This window comes from Eptesicus fuscus, chromosome 7 (genome assembly GCF_027574615.1).
Source record: "Eptesicus fuscus isolate TK198812 chromosome 7, DD_ASM_mEF_20220401, whole genome shotgun sequence".
NCBI lineage: Eukaryota > Metazoa > Chordata > Mammalia > Chiroptera > Vespertilionidae > Eptesicus > Eptesicus fuscus.
The window spans coordinates 60444780-60468394 of record NC_072479.1 but is presented as its reverse complement, the minus strand read 5'-3'; the positions used below and the strand labels follow the sequence as shown (position 1 = coordinate 60468394).

General features: G+C 41.1%; 1 protein-coding gene across 2 annotated transcripts in view; it reads right to left on the bottom strand.

Annotated features, from left to right (window-relative positions):
- Nucleotides 1-615: 615 nt before the first annotated feature.
- CCNT1 (cyclin T1) overlaps nucleotides 616-23615 on the bottom strand; it is a 35868-nt gene continuing 12868 nt past the window's right edge. Inside the window, exons 3-9 of one of the 2 annotated variants that reach the window (XM_008140614.3) lie at nucleotides 19747-19875; nucleotides 14352-14412; nucleotides 11764-11826; nucleotides 10530-10575; nucleotides 9349-9512; nucleotides 9115-9185; nucleotides 616-2534 (exon numbers count right to left, since the gene is read on the bottom strand). In XM_008140614.3, coding sequence (XP_008138836.1) covers nucleotides 1128-2534; nucleotides 9115-9185; nucleotides 9349-9512; nucleotides 10530-10575; nucleotides 11764-11826; nucleotides 14352-14412; nucleotides 19747-19875 — 1941 coding nt within the window. In that variant the 3' untranslated portion in view covers nucleotides 616-1127. The remainder of the gene's footprint in view (nucleotides 2535-9114; nucleotides 9186-9348; nucleotides 9513-10529; nucleotides 10576-11763; nucleotides 11827-14351; nucleotides 14413-19746; nucleotides 19876-23615) is intronic. The other variant, XM_028144281.2, reaches the window with a different exon arrangement.

The window sequence follows — 23615 nt, the reverse complement described above, 5'->3', positions numbered from 1 at the left end:
GATGTATAGTACATACCCCTTCCCATCTGAGACCCTGAGACTGCTCTCACTTGAACACTTTCCCAAAGGCCCAACTTGAAAAAAGACACACCCAATTCTGTACAGCAGAAGCCAGCTTTGCTCTCCAAACCTTCTTCCTCGACCCCAACTTTGTTTTGAATCAAAAGAAAAGGGGGTTAAAAGGAAGTTTTTATAATGGAGTCCAAAATCAGGCCATTGGCTGCACTTGCCCAAACTTGAATTTAGAAGGCTACCACTCAATTACAGCATAAAGAAAGGGGTTAAATATCATGTCAAATACATGCATCTTCCTTTATGTTCTAAAGGCCACACCGTATTCTCTCTAGTAGACTGTTGGGAAGTGAAAATGGTGAGGGATAGGGAGGGAAAAGAGAAAACATGATATTTAAACACACACACTTAAAAACATACATACCCACACTTGCATACACACTTACAGGTCTCAACACTTCAAGTGGCCAGAGTCTATCTCAGAACTCATGGCCAAAAAAAGCCTACCCTCCCGACCCCCCTTCACACCCTCCACCCTCCAATCCCACCCCCAGGATTCATTGCTATGTATTTCATACACACAGCAAAATCCCTATCCCTTTCCCAATTATATATAAAAAAAAGAAAAACTAAACAGATAACTTACTTTCTTTAAATTATTTTTTTAAAGTCTCTTAAAAGATTTTGACGTTTAAATACTTCCTCTCTTCTGACATATTAAACACCAAAAAGATCCACAACTGTCTGATATAACAAACCCTCCATATTTCAGTCCTGGCAAGAAGAGGGAAGATATCAACTCTAATTTACCTAATTAAGAGGTGGAGAGGCCAAGAATAGAGAAAGTATTATTTTTCTTTCACAGCTTCAACATATTCTCACTTTTCTAATACCAATAAAAACTATAAAATAGTTACATTTCTGAGGCAGCAGTTACAATTACCAAGGCCCTCTACCATCCTCCCACTTATGTCTCAATATTAATTTATTCCCTAGTCCAAGAAGGGAGACATATTTCATTAGGGAAGTAATTTTCTTAGTTCAGAATCAGTAGTTTAAAAAAAACCAAAAACAAAAAAATGTGTTTTTAGTTTTTCTTCTTTTCTTTTTCTTTTTCACTTAGGAAGGGGTGGAAGTGGTGGAGGAGGTTCTGAAGGTAGAGGTGGTAGTCGGGGTTTGTCCGTATTGCCAGATCTGGAGGACATTCCACCAGCCCGTGGATTCAGATATTCACCATAAGAATGAACAAATTCAAATGCAGGTGGCGGAGTGGGCTGAACACCCTGGGCACTGAGAAGGGAATGAAGCATATTCACAGTATCTTGATAGTCTATTGTCTGGGTTGTATTGTGACCATTGGCCCCAGCAGGGCCCTTATCCAGTTTCATATGAGGAACTCGAGTTTTACAGCTAGGCTGTGAAAAATGAAGGCCACTTGTGTCTGAGCTATGCCCAGGCAACTGGGCCATTGTAGGAAGAGGAGGGAAGGAGAAATTTATGGAAGAGGATTTAGTACTCTTGGCAATCTTGGCTGGATGATCAAACACTGCCCCTCCAATCTCTTCAGGGGGACCCCTTTTACGAGCAGAACTGGAAGAGGAGAAAGAACTAGACAAGCTATAGGCTTTGTGTGCTAAGGAGCTTGCCTGGCTACTATGTTTTGGATCACCTGGCCGTTTGTTCCCAGTACCAGCTGGAAGCTGTGAATGAGAGTGCTTGTGTGAGTGGTGATTATGATGATGATGATGATTAGATGGATGAGTCTTGTGCTTTTCTTTGTGCTCTCGGCTTTTTGTGATACTATCATCCACAGAATTGTGCTTGTCAGATGCTGCATGGACTTTAATGCGCATTTTTATCTCCTCGGGTTTCGAAGAGGCAGCTTTATCTCCACTTGCCACTGGAATTCTCATTTTGAGAGCTGTTTTGTCAGCCTTTTCCAAAAAAGGCCGCTCAGGATTTTCTGAGCCCTCTATGGGCATTTTCAGAATGACTGAAGAATGGCTATCATGTTGAGACAGGAGATTCTGGGCAGCATATGCATACTGTGACTTCACATTGGCCTCCATGTTCTCCAGTTGCCTCTTCTGGGCAGCCAACTCTTCTGCATGCTTTGCACGGTATTCTTTCAGTGATACTTTAGCTGATGGCACACTCTTACTGTTCTGCTTCTGAGAAATAAATGCATTTGAACTATCCTGTTGCAAGGAATGATCAGCTCCTATAAGTGCTACATTCTCACTAGTCCGATGACCCTGAGCAGGTTCCAGTTTAAAAGGAGGTTGGGAGGACAGCCAACGCTCGCCCTGCAATATATCCACATTGCTTATGTTGCTGGATGACTCTTCAGTGGCTGGAAGGGAAGGCACTGAACTTGTGGTAGAAGAAGTTGACATGCTCATTAAACCGGCAATAGTTGTGTCTGAAGAGCTTTGGGAAATCATATTGAGGATTGTCTGCTCTGAAGTGTTTGCCTCTGCTCCTCGGTCTGCTGCTTTTGTTTTCGTGGCAGCCGGGCATGCCTAGAATGAAGCAAATAATATCTCTTCACTTCAGGTAATTTATTATACGGAAAAAAACACTGAAATGAATAGACTGTGCTTGCTTTGACATTGAAGCTTTTCATAACCCATAAGCAAGAGACTACTGTAACATGAGATTGATAATTATTACCATCAGGAGACATAAGATTTTAAAAACCTTCAATCCAAGATATAAAAGCAACCCAAGTGTCCATCTATGATGAATGGATTAAAAAAATGTGGTATATGAACTATTTTTTAGTACTTAAAAAAGAGGAGAAAGCCGAAACCGGTTTGGCTCAGTGGATAGAGCGTCGGCCTGTGGACTGAAGGGTCCCGGGTTCGATTCCGGTCAAGGGCATGTACATTGGTTGCGGGCACATCCCCGGTGGGGGGTGTGCAGGAGGCAGCCGGTCGATGTTTCTCTCTCATCGATGTTTCTGGCTCTCTATCCCTCTCCCTTCCTCTCTGTAAAAAAATCAATAAAATATATATTAAAAAAAAAAAAAAAAAAAAAAGAGGAGAAAGATTTTGGGAAGATTGCAGAGTAGGAAGCACCAGGAATCTGTCTCCCCACCTAAACATCTGCACTGGCAGAATCTGTCTGATGGTAATTATTATGGAACTTTAGAGTCTTTTGAAGGCTTGCAACTTCCATGGTAAGCCTTGAATAGTAAATTGGGGTTAATTTCCATCAATTTCATTTCTCAGCACAGTAGAAACCAGCCATCGCTGACCCCCAGCCATGTAGCAAGCAGCTGTGCACCCATTTCTGGAGTAGTTTCACAAACCTTGGGAAGCCTGGGTGAGCAAAAATGATTCTATCCTCCAAATACTGGGCATCTGTGCTATGATCAATGAATGCTGCTTCAGATCACAGAAGCACAGGCCAAGAAACAGGCAGTCATTGTTGTTGCACCTCCCTCCATTGTTGCAAGTCCCTCCTCCCCCCTCTGGCTGAAACAACTTTCAGGGGATTTAAAAGACCACAGTTCCTCCCCTATCACTTTTTTGTTTTTCCCCTTATAGGAGCCAGACATTAAAGAGTAGCACATTCAAAAACAACTCCATACACAGGGAAAATTAGAAAATGACCATCTATATCCAGGGAAAGGCTCTGAAAAGACTGCAAGTTTATACTCCAGGCTGATATTCAGCACAGAATCAACCTCTCCCCACCAAAAAATCGACAAAACAATACAAAATCAACCACTTCACCCAAAAGAATGGACAAAACAGTAAACCATGGAGATGAGGAAAATCTGATTTCTAGAGTTACCACATTATTAGATTCAAATGTCCAATATTCAACAACAACAAAAAGTCACAAGGCATATTAAAAAACAGGAAAGTATGGCCCATTCAAGGGAAAAAATTTAATCAACAGAAATGATCCCTGAAAAAGACCCAATGGCAGACCTACTAGACAAAGACTTTAAAATTAAACTCCCTTAAAGATATTCAAGGAACTAAAGGAAGATGTGGAGAAAAAGTCAAGAAAACAGTGTATGAACAAAATGAAAATATCAATTATCAATAGAGATTAAAAAAAAACCTAAAAAGGAAACAGCCTAAAAACCTGTGATACACCATCAATTGGACCAACAAATGCATTGTGGCAGTTTCAGAAGAAGAAAAGAGAAAGGGGCATTTTATTTTCTTCCTCTCTGTAGAAAATAATTGAATAAATAGTAGTTGAAAACTTCCCAAATTTAATGAAAGATATGCCATAAACATTCAAGAAGCTCAACAAACTCCAGCTAAGAACTCACAGAGACCCACACTGAGACACATTATAATCAAATTTTCAAAGGCCAAAGACAAAGAATCCTGAAAGCAGCAAGAGAAAAGCAAATCATCCCACACAAGATCACAAGATTTCTCATCAGATACTTTGGATGCCAGAGAGAGGCGGTTGGTACATTCCAGGTGCTAAAAGAAAAGAAAATGTCAACCAAATATCCAGCAAAAATGTCCTTCAAAAAAGTGAGGGAGAAATTAATACATTTCCTGATAAACAAAACTGAGGAAGTTCATGACCATTACACTCGCTCTACATGATATACTCAAGGGAGTCCTCCAAGATGAAACGAAAGGAGACTAGATGGTAACTTGATGCTATGTGCAGAAAAAATATCTATGGGCAATTTTAAAAGCTAGTATTATTTTAAAATGGTTTATAACTGCACCTTTTGTTTTCTACTTGATTTTAAGAGGCTAGCAAAATTTTTTTTTAAAGGTAAAGTGGCAGCTTTTCTTTCTTTTTTTTTTTTAATATATTTTATTGATTTTTTACAGAGAGGAAGAGAGAGGGATAGAGAGTTAGAAACATTGATCAGCTGCCTCTTGCACACCCCCTACTGGGGATGTGCCCACAACCAAGGTACATGCCCCTGACCGGAATCGAACCTGGGACCCTCGAGTCCGCAGGCCGACGCTCTATCCACTGAGCCAAACCGGTTTCGGCAAGGCTAGCAAATTTTAAAGACAAAAACAATTATTAGTATAAAACTTAGTTATAAGAGCCTAACACTTAAAATATTTATTAGTTTATGTTTTGGGGCACAAATGTATAAAGATATAATTCTGTCACGTCAACAACTAAAAGGGGTAGGAATGCAGCTGTAAAGAAGAAAAGGTAGGTTGGCCCTAGTGGGTTTGTCTCAGTGGATAGAGCATTGGCCTGAGGACTGAAAGGTCCTGGGTTAGATTCCAGTCAAGGGCATATACCTTGGTTGCAGGCTCAATCCCCGATCCTGGTCGGGTCTCATGTGGGAGGCAACCAATCGATATGTCTCTCCCACCATTGATGTTTCTCTCTCTGTCTCTCGCCCTCTCTTCCACTCTCTAAAAAATCAATGGAAAAATATCCTCGGGTGAGGATTAACAAAAAGAGAGAGAGAAGTTTATATGTTACTAAAGTTAAACTAGCATGAATTCAAATTAGAGAGTTGTAACTTTAGGATGTTAAATGTAATCCCCATGATACCATAAAAAAATAGCTGTAGAATATACAAAAGAGGAAATAAGAAATTTTTTAATTTTACTATTAAAAAAATCAACTAAAGCCCTGACTGGTTTTGCTCAGTGGATAGCACATCGGCCTGCGGACTGAAGGGTCCGGGTTCAATTCTGGTCAAGGGCATGTACCTTGGTTGGGGGCACATCCCCAGTAGGAGGCATGCAGGAGGCAGCTGATCGATGTCTCTCTCACTGATGTTTCTAACTCTCTATCCCTCTCCCTTCCTCTCTGTAAAAAATCAATTAAAAATAATCAACTAGCCCTGACTGGTTTGGCTCAGTGGATAGAGCGTCGGCCTGCAGACTCAGGGGTCCCGGGTTCGATTCCACTCAGGGGCATGTACCTTGGTTGCGGGCACATCCCCAGTGAGGGGTGTGCAGGAGGCAGCTAATCGATGTTTCTCTCTCATCGATGTTTCTGGCTCTCTGTCCCTCTCCCTTCCTCTCTGTAAAAAATCAATAAAATATATTTTTAAAAAAAAATAAATAAAAAATAATCAACTAAATAACAAAATAAACTGATGAATGGAGTGGAACCAGAGACATGGAAGCATGGAACAGAGTGCAGAATCTCGGGAGGAAGAGGGGGAAGGTGGGTGGGTGGGAGGTAATCAACCAAAGACCTTGTATACATATATGCATAACCCATGGACACAGACAATAGGGTGGTGAAGGCCTGGGGTGGGGGGCAGGCTAGAAGGGGTCAATGGGGGAAATAGGGGAACATATGTAATGCTTTCAACAATAAAGAATTATTTTTTAAAAATCAACTAAACACAAGACAGTAATGCAGAAAATAAGGGACAAAAAGCAACAAGGCATATAAAAAACAAAGAGCGCGCGCACACACACACACACACATATAATAAAAGCCTAATATGCAAATAGACCAAACGGCAGAACGTGCACTAACCACCAGGGGGCAAAAGCTGCCCCCTGGTGGTCAGTGCACTCCCACAGGGAGAGTGCCGCTCAGCCAAAAGTGGGGCTCACAGCTGGCGAGCACAGTGGCATTGGCGGGAGCCTCTCCTGCCTCTGCAGCAGCACTAAGGAGCATCGAGCCGAGTGGTAAGGAGCAGCGAGCAGGCGGGCAGTAAGGAGTGAGGGGTCCTGGACTGCAAGAGGGATGTCCGACTGCCAGTTTAGGCATGATCCCTGTAGGGAGCGGGCCTAAGCTGGCAGTCGGACATCCCCCAAGGGCTCCTGGACTGCGAGGGCACAGGCTGAGCTGAGGGGACCCCCTCTCCCGCAGTGCACAAATTTCTATATATATGTAAAAGGCTAAGTGACTGACCGTCCATCCGTCTGTCCGACCAACTGGCTGGTACATATGACACACACTGGCAATTTAAAAATAAACATTGAGCCCCAGCCAGTTTGGCTCAGTGGATAGAGCATTGGTCTGTGGACTGAAAAGTTACAGGTTCGATTCTGGTCAAGGGCACATGCCTGTGTTGCAGGCTCTATCCCCAGTGCAGAAGGCAGCTAATCAATGATTCTTTCTCATCATTGATGTTTCTCCCCCCACCCCCCCTTCCCTTCCTCTGAAAAAAAGAAAAAGAAAAAGAAAAGAAACCTCGACTCACACATGTGCGATATTTGTCCCCATCTGACACTGGCCTCCCATTTAATTAATTCAAAGACAGTTTCCATGATGCCAGCATTTGCGATGACTATTAATAAATCACAAGGACAAACTGTAGACAAGTAGGAATACTCCTACCTGAAGCCGTTTTCGGACATGGTCAGTTATATTTAATACCATTGAACTGTAAACTTAAAAATGGTTAAGATGATAAATATTCTTATTTGTATTTTACCGTAACTTAAAAAAAAGGAAATCCTGCCTTTGCAACAACATAGATGAAGCTGCAGAACCTTAGGCTAAGTAAAATAAGCCAGACACAGCCCTAGTCGGTTTGGCTCAGTGGATAGAGAGTTGGCCTGCAGACTGAGGGGTCCCAGGTTTGATTCCAGTCAAGGGCACATGCCTGGATTGTGGGCTCGATCCCCAGTGTGGGGCGTGCAGCAGGCAGCCAATCAATGACTCTCTCATCATTGATGTATCTCTCTCTCTCTCTCTCTCTCCCTTCTCTCTTCCTCTCTGAAATCAATAAAAAAAAAATACTTTTAAATAAATGATGCCTTCTGCTCTTGTTAAAAGTTATCTTTTACAGATGCAGAGTAGAATAGTGGGTGCCAGGGTCTGGGGGGAGGGGGAAACAAGGAAATATTAGTCAAAGGGTACAAAGTTTCAGTTATATACAATGAGTAAATCCTAGAGAACTATATATACTATATAGCATAGTGCCTATAGTTAACAATACAGTATTGTATACTTAATCACTTCTTGGCATTTTAACTAAGATCATATGTAGTACTGTACCCTTAAAAATTTACTTAAGTGTTCTATCACCAAAAAGAAAAAAAAAGTCACAGCAATCTATTCAAATGCTACAAGGCAATAAAAGAAATGAGGTTGTGCATATCTAAAATTAATCCCTGAACATCCATGCCTTATGACTGCTTATGATTGCAAGTAGTCCAAAATCAAATTCTACAAATTCTGGTGAGGTTTTATATTAAACTAGAGGCCCAGTGCATGAATTCGTGCATGGGTGGGGTCTGGCTGACCCGGCCCTAACCAGGGTGGATTGGGGCCAGGCCTGTTGGGAGGAGGAGACAGCGGGAGGTTGGCTGGTTGGCCCACCATGATCAGGGCCGATCAGGGCAAAGCTGGCTGGAGGGAGGGGCTGCGGGCAATTGACCGGTGGGCCCCGCCCCCAATGGGTGAAGGGGGGCTGATTAGGGGCGGGGCTGGCCATGGGAAGGGGCTGTGTGCAGTGGGCTGGCCGGCCCCGCCCCCAAATGTGATGGGAGGGGGGGTCAATCGGGGCTCAGTGGCTGGGGGAGGGCTGTGGGAGGTTGGCTGGTCAGCCCCACCCCCAATTGGTGGTGGTGGTGGGGGCAATCAGGGGCAGAGCTGGCTGGGGGGAGGGGCCGTGGGCCAATCAGGGTGGTGGGTGCCCATGCTGGATGGACTCAGGAATGTTTTTAAATAAACTTTCTAACACTGGATAAAAAGAGGAATTATTTCATTATTCATAAGACTTTGAAAAATATTTGAAAAACAACTTTAGACCTTAATCTATATAAAAACAAAGTTCTAAAATCCATTTCAAAAGCAGGTAAAATAAAGACAAAATTATGGTATCAGCTCTAACCCTGTAGCTCTGTATCTTTCCTCTACCAGAAGTCAACATTCTATGACTCAGAGAAGCCATGTTTTTCCCCTTAACAGTCTCCACACAGAAAATACTCAACCAATGTTGCTGACCAAATGACTGTATGACAAGAGTTGTAAAACACAAAACAAATTCTGCTATCACCCACAGCCATTACCTCTGGGCCAGTACCCCAAGATATGAAGTTGAAGTTATGATTATTGCATAACTACAAAAAGGGAAATTCCAAACCTATGGTACATATCCAGTTCTGGTGCAGTCAAAAAAAGAAAATAGTTTGTTCTGTTCCATAAGCTGACAGCAATAATTCTTACCCTCCAATTCCGAATTCGTTTGAGCCTGTTGGGGGTTTTCTCCAGAATCTGTAGAAATTCATGTGTCAGTTCTACAAATGAAATAGAGCATTTAAGAAAAACTCACAGAGAGACAAAGTAATGAAACAAGATTTACCTCAACTAACTATTTTCATCTGAATCAAGTCACCTTTGGCCAAATATGTGACAGATCAAGATGAAGTGCTTTTCAAGGACCCTTACTCTAAAACTTACCATCTAAAAGTTCCAAGGTCACAGTGGCGTCAACATACTCCCACCAGTGCTTCCCATCAGTTGAGACTGGGATCTCCCAGTTGGACCACTTGCAAGCCAGATGAATGCAGACACAGGCCACTACAGGAGGTGTGTACTGCAGGCTAAATGTGGTCAAATGCAGGCTGACATCAGAGGGAAGGAAACAAGAGAGTATCATGAGCTCTCAATTCTGAACCCAAAGTTAAAACTCTCCATTATTTTAAAAAAAGAAAAAAACAAGAAAAGAAAAAAAAAGTGAAAAAAAAAAAAACCATTGGCAAGCAAGTAGGGTAAGAAATATCCAGTGCTCTGATTCAGCACTAAACATTATTTTCCAATAACCCACCTGCTCAGGTAACATTTATAAATTTTCTGACTACACATCATTCAATTCACATAATTGATGGACTAAAAACAAAAACAAAAACCTAAACCAAACTGGGTACTAAGTTTTTTAAAACAAGGATCAATTATTCTGAGAATAAGCTCAGAACTTAAGGAAACTGATAAGATTTTTGATATGTATAATTTCTAAATCAAATACCTAAGAAAATATCCTAAAAATTATCTTGTCTTTTGCCAATCATAGGTCAGGTCTATTTAAAACAATAAATAGACAATCACTCTCTCAAGTGTGAATATGCTCAACTGCTAGTTTATTTTTAAAATTTCTCTTATCAGTCTATTAAAATGAACTTCTTAGCCCTGACAGTCATTAGGAATATCTTTGGTTTCCATGAACAACCAATAGATTGGAGATAAGAATGAGCAAGTCATTTGATAATACAAGTTATGTATTAATTTTTTCTTTAAAAAGAAAAAGTATTAAAATTCTTTACACATATATATGCCCATTTAACTGGGAGTATGGGAAAAAACAGAGTCTTTTAAAATCCTTCAAATCATATTTTCAGTCACTATCAATGAATTCCAAGTTTACCAACTTTCAGAACTATGCTCTTGGATATTTTAAAGCTAAGTAACATGCAGAATTAAGAAGGTTATCAATCAGTAGTATATAATTACATCAACTTAGCAAATTATTCTAGTTTACTAAATGCCAGACCTGCCATCTTTCCTTATGCCCTTCAAAAAGTGACAATCCCAACCCAAGTAAAGTCCTATCCCAAAAATATAAAGGAAAATATTAAAATATAAACCTGTTGGTTGCCATGAAGTAAGAAGTCTGTGCTAAGTCCTTGCTTGCTAAAAAAAAAAAAAAGTGAGGGGGAGGGGAAAAATTATTAGTTCCATTTATTCTCAACAATAAATTAGTAAGCATTTAATATTTGCGAGGTAGATAATATAATGGTAAATGAAGCTGACATGGTCCCTGACCACCTGAAGTTTACATTCTACCAAAAACAGATTAGCAATTTTTAATCATAAATAACTGGATTGCTTCCAGACCTAAGAATTCAAGCTTTATTATTTACACTGAGTATCTGACACTTGTTTAAAATGCAATCTCTGGACATCCTCTTTAGAGTTTTGGCTCAGTATGTTTGAAGAAGGACACAAGCATTTTTAACAAGTACTCAGATTCTGATGCGATGGTTCACTGAGAAATACTAAACTAGGGGATGAACTAACGTGGAGGCAAGATCAGAATCTAAAAGACCTTGATATGTTTGGGGAAAGTGATTTGTGCTTTAAAATAATAAGTTTAAATTAAGTAACCTGTGATTTAATCCTAAAATAATCAAATAACAAGTTATTTAATATATTACCAAAAGAAAGTTCCTTCTTCCAAAACAAAAAAACTGCTCTGGATGACAAAACAAATTTTAATCTTCCTTAGATTAAATATTAGCATATATCCATCTTTAAGCCTATCTTTGCTCAACACAAGCCATTTAATGCTTTCAAAATATCAAAAACTCAGGGAAAATTTTTGGAATTTTCAGGTAAAACACACATAAGCAAAATTCAAAATAAGCTAATTATCATTTTGGTCTACAAAAGGTACTGAAATGCACAATGATACATTGATATTCCTGATACTACTATTTAAACTGAGTAAGAGAAACTAGGTTCCATGCAATTATCGCTACTCAAGTTAAAAAGGATTGTCAATCAAGGAAATAAGTTCAAATAACTTCTAAATAACCCTCTGAGTAGTCTTAAAGAATGCCTAGGACAATCAACCCTACAATCAAATTAAGATAGCCCACTCCCAAAACATCCTTAAAATTGATGTTAGTTACTTATGATTTGGTGACTTTTCAAAATCTGCCCCCAGCTTTCACAACCATCCCTCAAGAGACTAACTCTTTAAATGGAGATCACCTAAACACATTAATTAGCAGCTGTGTTATGTATTTGTCTACAGCAATTTTAGCCTCTAAATGGTAAAAAAATTTTAGAGCACTGTCTCAAGCTGGGATTCCTTACCTCGAACAAGTTGAGTGCACTTTACCACATGTGTATGTGGGTGATCAATTGTTAGTTCAAAGCCTAAAAAAAAGTAACTCGTTAAAAAACTAAAGTACTCAAGACATTTTATACATCTTTTATCTGAGTCATCATTAAAGGCCTCCCTTATTTTCCTATCCCAAAATTATTGTCTGAGGCCAAGTCCCACAAAACATGCAGCACACTTTTCTCTAAGACACATTATCTCCAAAGCTGCTTATAATATTTAGAGCTAGAAGATACCACTAAGATAGTAAAACTAATGCAATCTCAAGACCCTTGAAAACCAATAACCTCTAAAGATAAAACACATTTTAGGTACAATAGAATGTAATAATATATGGTTGGAAGGAGCAGTTTTAATCAAGTGTTGACTATCTTATAACACTTAACCTTGAGAAAACATTTTAAAACCTATTCTTCTCTTACCTCAATTTTGTTCCTTTTCATCATTTTAATTACAATAGGTACCGATCATTTCATCCAACCCCAATGATCTTTATTAAAACTACTTGAGGAGGATCAGTGTTGTCTAAAAAATTTTCTGAGTTGATGAGACAAAAAAATTTTTAGATAAAGAAATTCTATTGAGAAATTTACATGATGTAAATTATTCTAAAAGGTAACTGACTCTTGCAAATTAGATCTTACTGGTTTCTAAATATTAATAAAAATTGATTCCACCAGAAAAATACCATTGTCCCCTAAAGTATGGTCACAATGAAGATAATTTGTTTAGCAGAAATTAACTTCAGTGATAAAGTTTGAAGAATTCAGTGTGTGTATATGTGTGTGTGTCTAGTGTCCCCCAAAAATGTACACACACTTTAACATCTGATAAGTCATTTAATTTTCACTCTTTTTCAGGTTTAACTGATTTGAAATAATGGGTGAAGCCAGAGTAAGCTGTGAACAAAGAAAATTTATTCTAAAGTGCCACTAGACTTTTTTATAGGGATACATAAAAGAAAGTCTATGGTACAAAACCGGCAACAGTCAATGACCTGAAAGCACACAAACACCAAATGAAATGATTTTTTATTCCATTGCTTTGTGTTATCAGCAGTTCCTGGACCAGAATGGTCATCAGGCACTGACCAAAAAAATTCATTTCTGTAGATTCTTTTAAATTCTGAAAATGAACTGTATGTTAATAAACACTGACTTTATAATCATTCAAAGTACATATACATTTTTTAGGGACACTGTGTGTGTGTGTGTGTGTGTGTGTGTGTGGTGTGCAATAAAATCTTTATTTTCCATATTTGCTTATAAAATTTTTAAGGCAATATCTCTGATGAAAATAATAATACTAGATTAATAACAGAGTATCACCAGGGTTGCCAATGAACTGCTATACAGCAGATCCTCAAGTAACTTTGTTTTGTTCAATGTCATCTATCTATATATATAAAAGCCAAGCAACCGGAACGACTGGAACGACTAGAACAACGGGATCTCTATGACATGCACTGCAGCAGCCAACAGGCCCAATGGGGCCCCAATCAGCACCCCCAACCGCCTGCGGCCCCTCCCCCCCTGCTGGCCCATCCCCCATTGGCCCCCATTGGGATGGGATGGCCAAACCCCACCCATGCACAAATTCGTGCACCAGGGATCTAGTTTCATTATAATGTTGATGAGACAAAAAAAAAAAAAAAATGATTCCCAGCTGGGGCCACTGTCTGTGTGGAGTTTGCACATTCTCCCCATGTCTGCATGGGTTTTCTCCAGGTAATCCCAAAGATGTGCACATTATGTGAATTGGTGTGTCTAAACTATCCCAGTCTGAGTAAGTGTGGGAGTGAGCATGCCCAGCATGGAAGGGCACCTTGTCAGGGTGGGTTCCTGCCTTGTGCTCTGAGCTGTTCGAATAGTTTTTCAGCCATCCCCAACTCTGAGCTGAAATATTTGGATTGGAAAATAATTATCTTACTTGTTTTTTTATTAATCTTTCTTAAATGTATGCAGAGCTCACATTTATTTCAATGTGTAATATTAGAAGTGTTTTGGATCTTTATTTATAACTTTGGTGATGTTTTTGTGACCAGAACTATGCCATAGGAACTTGACTCTTATACCAATTAGCCTATGGTAAAATTAGCTTCATTATATATAGTTTCACTAAAGCCAGTTTCTAAGAACCTATTGATGAAGCGAGGATTTACTGTAGCTTGAATTCTTCCACCTACACTCTGCTGTTCTAAACTCTGATTTCCAATTTAAAAACAAATGTTACCTAAATATGACAGACCATAAAAATCCATGGAAGAAAAAGACTTCTTTAAATAGTTGCTGCCATTAGTTATCAGAAAATTAAAAACTGCCAAATCTTAAAAAGCAAATCATGAATCCCAAATGAGGAGGAAAAAAGGACTGCTAACTGCTATTTCAGAGGTCAGTGTGCCTTCATCCTTTCTTCCATATAGGTAAAATTAGGCTCAATAACCTCTAAATTTGCAAAACCTTTCCAAGAATTTGTCCTCCTGTTTCCTATTTTGCAAAAGTTAAAATCATATCATATTACATGAATATTTCTTTAATGTGTTAAAGGAAAATAAACTTACCTAAAGTCTGCAGAATTATGCTTTCTAATATCACCAGATCTTGAACTTGTTGCAGGTAAGCCTGCAGGTGAGAAGACACATAAGGTACAATATCCTACCTAATAAAAGGGAAATATGCAAATAATCATCACTCTGCTATGCCCACGATTGGGCCGGCGGCAGGCTGGGGGCGGGACTTGGGGTGGCCAATTGGGCTGACAGGAGGAGCGGGGGGGCGGGGACTCACGAGTCCTGGCTCCCCCCTCCCGCCGGCCCCAATGGCCGGCACTGCGGGAGGACCGATGGAGCCGGCGGAAGGCGCCGGTGGCGGAACGCGGGGTGGCCGATTGCGTGGCTGCCAGCACCAGTTTTCCTCCGGCCACCCGCCAATCGCGCTGGCGGGAGGCGCTCCGATAGGCGGGTGGCCAGAGGAAAACTGCTGCTGGCGGAAAACTGGTGCCAGCAGCCAGATGAAGGAAGGTCTATTGCATAAAACTTCGTGCAATGGGCTTCTAGTAATAGTATAAAGTATAAGCAATTCTAACACCCCTCCCAGAGAAACCAAAACCACAGAAGATGGGTGGAGTTATGAGATAGAGTAGGAACTGAAATTAATCTTTATCCCTATTCAGTACAGATTCTCCTTTTAAAAGAAAACAAACAAAAGGAGTATACTGAGAGAAAACACTTGATTCATAAATAGCTACAGAAAAAGCACATGAGATTTGGTTCATTTTCAGACTGACATTTTAGGTTTTATAGTTCATTTGATATAGCTTCAAGAAAATTAAAAATACATCTTCTTCTTCAACATCATCAGAATACATTTGCAGAGCCTTCCTATAGGCAATCTCAAACATTTGACTCCTGTTAAAACTTCCCCTTTGGGGTAATGCTAGATTTCTAAAACTTCATAGGAGAGTTCAAAGAAAAGGGAGCAAACAATAATAATGGAAACAACCTCACTAATAATGTTTTAATATTGATTATATGCTAAAATGATAGCACTTTTGATTAAATATATTATATAAAATATATTGAAATTAATTTTATTTTTCAACTAGTGGTAGTGGGGGGGGAGGTGTCCCTCAGCCCGGCCTGCACCCTCTCCAATCTGGGACCCCTTGGGGGATGTCCGACTGCCGGTTTAGGCCTGATCCCACAAGCAATCGGACATCCCTCATTGCTGGCTCCTAACTGCTCACCTGCTTGCCTACCTAATTGTCCCCAACCACTCTGACTGCTGGCCTGCTTGCCCCCAACTGCTCCCCCCACTGGCCTACTCACCCCCAACTGCCCCCCCGCTGGCCTGCTCGCCCCTAACTGCCCCACCACCTGATTGCCCCCAACTGTCCCCCCCCTGCCGGCCTGCTCACCCCCAATTGCTCCCCCCTGCCAGCCTGATTGGCCCCAATTGCTCCCCAAGCCGGCCTGCTCGCCCCCAACTGCCCTCCCTCCCCCCCGCTGGCCTGATCAACCCTAACTGCCCTGCCCTCCTGGCCTGATCACCCATAACCACCTCTGCCTCAGCCCAGCCACTATGGCTTTGTCCAGAAAGACGTCCAAAAAGTCTCCTGGAAGGTCTCCCGGTCTAATTAGCATATTACCCTTTTATTAGTATAGCAGAGGCCTGGTGCATGGGTAGGGACTTGCTGATCTGCCCTGAAGGGGGTCCCAGATCAGGGTGGGGGTCCCCTTGGGGGGGGGGGCCTGGGGAGGGGCCTGGGGTGGTTTGCAGGCCGGCCAAGCCCCCATTGGGGTGGGGGTCCCCACTGGGGGGCGTGGCCAGCCTGGGTGAGGAGCTGAGGGCCATTTGGGGTGGTTTGCAGGCCGGTCAAGCCCCAGGCTTTCTCCAGAAGGATAGCCAGAAGGTCTCCCAGTCTAATTAGCATATTACTCTTTTACTAGTATAGATTAAAAGTTTTAAATGAAGTTAAAATTTTTTACATTACACATGACTCCTCTTATATTTCCAGTGGACAGCACTGGTCTAGAACTCTAGGAGAATTAGACTTGAGCCAGGAGTTAAGAGACTTATGTTATAGTTAACTTTCCACTTAACTTTATGATCATTATGAAATCCAAGAAGGACTTACAACTATGCTAGTTCTCTTTTCCATACAGTGAAGGAAATATCTTCACCTAATCACCTCACAAAAAAAATAGACTCAGGCCCTGGCCAATTTGGCTCTGAGTTAGAGTGTCAGCCCATGAACTGAAGGGTCAAAGGTTTGATTCCGGTCAAGGGCATGTACTTTGGTTACAGGGTCAATTCCAGGCCTGGTTAGGGTGCATGCAGGAGGCAATCAATTGATGTGTCTCTTTCACATTGATATTTCTCTCTCCCCCACACCCACCCCCTCCCCCACTGTCTAAAAATCAACGGAAAAAAATACCCTTGGGTGAGATTAACAAACAAAAAAAAAGATTCAGGTGAGAAGTTATATAAATATACTTCAGAAAAGAAACAAAAAGCAGAGGTTATTATTGTGTGTGTGTGTTTTTTAATAGGTTACTGATTTTTAGAGCGAGAAAAGGAGAAGAGAGAAACACTGAAGCGAGAGTGCAACACTGACCAGCCACCTCCACTTTCATCCCCCCACTGGGAAATCAAGCCTGCAACCTGGCATGTGCCAGGACCAAGAATCGAACCAGCAACCCTTCAGTGCACGGGATGCCCAACCAACTGAGCCACACCAGCCAGGGCTTTCTGTTTTATTTTGTTAAAATAAAATTGTCTTTTTTGGTCAATTCTAAAGACAAATGACATTTAGTAATTAGTCTCAAACCTAAATAAAAGTTCAGAGCAATAACTCTTTTCAATAAGAACTACTGGTGTAGCCCAAAGAGAAAATGAAGGAAGTCAAGACACTGCCATCCAAAACACTTAATTCACCTAATTAGGGGCTATTGTCAACACACACACAAAATAAATAATAAATATCCCCCCCTCCAAAATCCCTTTCTCCAATGAGAACACACAATTCTATTTATCTATTTGATAAAGGATGACTCATGCATCCACTGTAAGAGACTTAAATAATCTAGTAAGAGTAATCCATAATTTTTCTGCAAGCACTTACAAATGTCAGACCTCTCCAATTTTCACAACTCACCACACCCCAGTCACTGACTTACAAAGCCAGGAGAGATTTTCCCTTTATTAAGAAAGGCAAGGAAGGATGGAAAAAAAAAGCTGTACATATATGCATAGGATAAAAGTTTAAAAGAATATGCCGACTGGGTGGGTCAGCTGGTTGGAGCATCATCCCATATACCAAAAGGTTGTGGGTTCAATTCCTAGTCAGCGCACATACCTAGTTCGGGGTGTATAGGGGAGGCAACCAATCAATGTTTCTCTCTGCCCCCCTCGCCCCACACACACACCAAAGTCTGAAAGAATATAGTATACCAGAACTGTAATCAGCAGTATCTTCCTAGGAGGAGAGGAGATGCTTTAACTTTCACTTTAAATGATTCTTAATTGTTTGGATTCTCTTATAATGAACATATATAACTTTTGTAGTTTCTTAGAAAGTTCTCTTAGAAATAGCAAATGATTAAAATATATATGTATGTATGTACATATCTACACTAATAAAAGAGAAAGATGCAAATTGACCATACCTTCACAACGCCACCAGCCAATCAGGAGTGGGTATGCAAATTAATCCAACAAAGACGGTGGGTTAATTTGCATATGCAGGCGCTGAGCGGCTGGGGGCGGGGCGGGATGCTTGCATCGTTGCCATGGCAACGACGCAGGCATTCCTCACCACCCCAGCAGCTCTGGGCCTCTGGGCAGCGGGGGAAGGCAGAAAAGTGACTTCAGACCGGAGCAAAGGCAGAAAGGCGGCTCCTGGCCAGAGGGAAGGTGGTGCTGGCAGCCAGGGGAAGGAAGGCCCATTCTTGCATGATTCTTCGTGCATCAGGCCTCTAGTATATACATATACATGTATATGATGCAATATTATATTTAACCCTTTGCACTCTCTTGCTTTTTTCTCGATTCCTTTATTCTACTCGGGATTTAATTTTTTAAATACCCCAGATTTTACAAAGCGCGGCAGTAGAATAAAAAACTGGAGTTTCTTTTCATACAAACTTATTTATTTGGATTTTTTTATATTTCAAATTATTGATAGATTCAATACAATTAGACATACGAGCTGCTACTGATGCTAACCGTGTCGAGTCACACTCGACATCCGAGTGCAAACGGTTAAAGCAAATGGAAAGTTGTCCTAGCCGGTTTGGCTTAGTGAATAGTGTTGACCTGCAGAGTGAAGGGTCCTGGGTTGGATGCTGGTCAAGAGCATGTACTTCAGTAGCAGACTCCTCCCCAGCCCAGGCCATGGTCAGGGTGCACAGGAGACAACCAATCAATGTCTCTCTCTCACACCGATATTTCTCTCTGTCTCTCCCCTTTCCACTCTCTCTAAAAAAAAATCAATAGAAAACTATCCATGCCGAAACCGGTTTGGCTCAGTGGATGGAGCGTCGGTCTGCGGACTGAGGGGTCCCAGGTTCGATTCTGGTCAAGGGCATGTACATTGGTTGCAGGCACATCCCCGGTGGGGGGTGTGCAGGAGGCAGCTGGTCGATGTTTCTCCCTCATCGATGTTTCTGGCTCTCTATCCCTCTCCCTTCCTCTCTGTGGAAAATCAATAAAATATATTAAAAAAAAAAAAAAAAAGAAAGAAAACTATCCATGGGTGAGGATTAAAGCAAGTGGAAAATTAATAAAATGGGAAAATATTTGGGATATAGTAAGTAAAAAACACACAACATCTTATATAATAAAAGCCTAATATGCAAATCGACCAAATGGCGGAATGACTGGCGGAATGACCAGTCACTATGATGCGCACTGACCTCCAAGGGGCAGATGCTCAATGCAGGAGCTGCCCCCAGCCCGCAGGCCCCAAATGGTGGCAGCGTCGGGGAGGGGGCGGGAGGGGGGCTCGGCTGGTGAGCGGGGCGGTGCCAGGCCAGCCAAGGTGGGTGCCAGCGGCCACCCCCTCCCCCGATCGCCCTGCCGGTCACCCCACAGATTGGCCCTGATCACCAGCCAGGCCTAGGGACCCTACCCATGCAGGAATTTCCTGCACTGGGCCTCTACTATATACATATATAGCTATTCATAGAAAAGAAGCTGGAAATAATAATGGTTAACTTATAGATCTGTGGTCCAAATTATATCTAAGTGACATATTTTCTTCTGTTTTTCTGCATTTTCCAATTTTACTACAATGAATACAATTAACTTCTGCCATAAAATCCCCATGTTTTTGTTAAGGAAAAAACAAACACTAAAAGGTTCCTTTAACAGCCCCCATTAGGACTTCAATAAATCAAAGTTACAAAACTAAGTTATAATAAAATTTAAGAAAAACATGTGTAATTAATCCCTTACCTCACTCCTGGTATCGGGAAGTGATTCCTGTGGATGGAGACAAGCATGTGCTACTTTGATGACGTGTTCCAATTTTTTTGGCTGCTCCTCTACTTTAGCTGCTAGAAATAAGGCCGCTGGAGCCACAGACTAGATGGAAAAAAATAAATCATATTTACCATTTGTTTATTTCTAGATCAAGGTACAGATCTAAAAAAGAACTAAGTCTCAAACCAAGTTCTTTGCTTACCTCAACTGCATCACCTTGTTTATGGTTTTTCCTGTACTAAAAAAAAAGTCTTCCCTCACCTATCCATTAATCCACATCCACTTCTAAAAACTGATCCTGCAACAAACTCTCATTAAAAGCTACCTATTCAAGAAGCTACTAAATGTAAATAGAGAGCTTTCTATTTAAAATGAGATTCTTTATTAAGTTTGTATTAAAACAGTTTACATACTTTAAAAGGAGTACACTGAAATGTCCAGAAAAGGCAAGTCCATACAGAAAAAAAGAAAATATATTGGTTGCCAGGAGCTTGGAAGAGAAAGGAATGAGTGATTGCTGAAGTGTGAAGAGTTTTTTTTTTCTGGGGTGATGTAAATGTTCTGGAATTAGATTGTGGTGGTGATGGTGCAGGACTGAATATACTATAAACCAGTGAATTGTACACTTTAAGAGAATTTTATTGTATGAGAATTATCTCAATTATACTTATACTAGAGGCCCGGTGCACGAATTCATGCACGAATTCATGCACGAGTCGGGTCCCTCGGCAATTGGGCAGGCCGGCTGGGGGAGGGACTGGGGAAGGTTGGCTGGCTGCGGGAGGTTGGCTATGGGAGCGCACTAACCATCAGGGGGCTGCTCCTGTGTTGGGCATCAGCCCCCTGGTGGTCAGTGCACATCATAGCTACCAACCAATCGTCTGGTCGAAACGGTTGCTTAGGCTTTTATATATATAGACTAGTGGCCCAGTGCATGAAACTTGTGCATGGGGGGGGGGTGGAGGGAGAAAGCCTGGCCTGCACCCTCTCCAATCTGGGACATCCCTCTCACAATCCAAGACCACTGGCTCCTAACCGCTCACCTGCCTGCCTGATTGATCGCCCCTAACCACTCTGCCTGCTGGCCTGTTCGCCCCCAACTGCCCCCCCCAGCCGGCCTGCTTGCCCCCAACTATCCCCCCCCCACACCGGCCTGATCGCCCCTAACCGCCTCTGCCTTGGCCCCGCCACCATGGCTTTGTCCGGAAGGTCTCCCGGTATAATTAGCATATTACCCTTTTATTAGTATAGGTATGGGGGGATAAATTTTTTTTAAAAAAGGAATTCAAAGCATAGTAGTATATTTAAGAGGTTATGGAAGACACTTAAGTGGGGGGGGCGGGGGGGAATGCCTTAGCTGGTTTGGTTTAGTGGATAGAGCATCGGCCTGCAGACCAAAGGGTCCCGGGTTCGATTCTGGTCAAAGGCATGCATCTTGGTTGCACCTTGGTCAGGGCGTGTGCAGGAGGCAACCAATCGATGTGTTTCTCTTACATGGATGTTTCTGTCTTTCCCTCTCTCTTGTACTCTCTCTAAAAGATCAATAGAAAAATATCCTTGGGTGAGGATTAACCTAAATAAGTAAATGGGGGGAATTCACAAGTAGTATCAAACACAGACACTAAACAATACAAGAGATCAGAGCAATATGACATACATGTAGCCTGCTGATCTGGGGAACCGCAGGAAGTAGAGCTTCACTTGAATCTTAAGAATATTTCAATGAATCAAAGATGGCAATGATAAGAGCTAGAATTCACCAGGAATAAAAAATTTTATAGAATTGAAATACCTACTTCACTTTAATAAATAGAACTGACATGCATTCTAATACAAAAATCCACCATTATAATCAGGGGATACATTCCAAGACTTCCAATGGATGCCTAAAACTTAGAATAGTATGATTTTTCCTTGCATACATACCTATGATAAAGTTTAATTTATAAATTAGGCACAATAAGATTAATAACATTAACATAATAAAACAAAATAATTATAACAATATACCAAAATGAAAGTTATGTGAATGTGGTCTCCCTCCCTCCCTCCCTCCCTTTCTTTCTCTTTTATAACTGAGATGGCTAAGGCAAGACTGCAAAAGATTTCATGTTACTCAGAACAATGTGCAATTTAAAACTTAGCAATAGTTGCCCTGGATGGTATTTCTGTGGTTAGTGTCAGTCTGAGCATTTCTGTGGTTAGTGTCAGTTTAAGGTTTGATCCCTGGCGCCGATTGAGGCATGTAGGGGAGGCAAACAATCGATGTCTCTCTCTCTCACATCAATGTTCCTCCCCATCTCCCCTCCCTCCCACCTCTCCACTTTCTCTAAAATTGAATGGGGGGGGGGGGAGATCCTTGGGTAAGGATTAACAAAAACAAAAACAAAAAAAAAGATCAGTTTTTTACGGGAATTTTCCATTTAATATTTTCGACCACAGTTGACCACAAGCACTGAAAACACTGAAAGCAAAAACCTTGATGAAGGGGGACTACTGTGTATTCCTGCTGTTCTCTGTTATACTTTGATGTAACAGATTTTTCTCCACAATTCGATTCATATCTATATGGAGCTTTGCTACATGTACATTCCTAGAGTTTAGGGTAAGGACAGAACCAGAGGAAAATGGGGATGAACAAAGGTATGGGGAATCAGGACATGAAGCACATTTTGAACACTAAGGTCAGTAGGTTAAGTGACACAGATAACGGAATGTGGGACACAAGATTTTTTAAAAAATTATTGACAGTATTACAGATGTCTCCCATTTCCCCCCTACTTTGGCCCCTGCATCTAGCCCCCACCCCACCCCAGGTCTTCACCACACTATTGGCTGTATCCATGTGCTATGCATATATGTTCTTGGATTAATCTCTTCCAATCCCTCCCACCCCGAGATCTGTTATTCTGCTCCACAAATCCATGCTTTTAGACCTATTTTGTTTGTCTGTTTATTTTGTTCATTGGATTCCATAGATAAATGACATCACATATTTGTCTTTCTCTAACTGGCTTATTTTACTTAGCATAATAATCTCCAGGTCCATCCTTGCTTGCAAAGGGTAAGAGCTCCTTCTTTTTCACAGACATATAATATTCTACTCTGTAAATGTACCACAGGATTTTTATCCACTAATATACTAATGGGCTGTTTCCAGATTTTAGCTATTGTAAATAATGCTGCTATGAATAGGGGTGCATATATTCTTTCTGACCGGTGTTTCAAGTTTCTTAGGACATATTCTCAGAAGCGGGGTCAAATATCAGTTCCATTCTTAATTTTTTGAGGAAACTCTATACTGTTTTCTATAGTAGCTGCACCAGTCTGCATTCCCACAAGCAGTGTACTAGGGTTCCTTTTCTCCACATCCTCAGCAGCACTTGTTGATTATTGATGGTAGCCATTCTGACACCTATGTGGTGATACCTGATTGTAGTTTTAATTTGCATCTCTCTGATTAGTGACATTGAGCATTTTCTCATATATGTCTATTGGCCATCTGCATGTCCTACCTGCATACGTGTCTATTCAGGTCCTTAGCCCATTTTTTAATTGGATTGTCTTCCTGGTGTTGAGTTGTAGGAGTTCTTTGCATATTTTGGAAATTAATCCCTTACCAGATTATCAATGGTCTTCCCAAACAGTGGGTTCCCTTTCCATTTTGTTGACAGTTTCTTTTGCTATGCAGAAGCTTATTTTGATGTAGTTTCATTTGTTTATTTTTTCTTTTGTTTCTCTTGCCCTAGGAGATGTATCAGCAAAAACACTGCTGAGATGTCAAAATTTTACTGCCTGTTTTCTAAGATTTATATGGCTTCATGACTTACATTTAAGTCTTT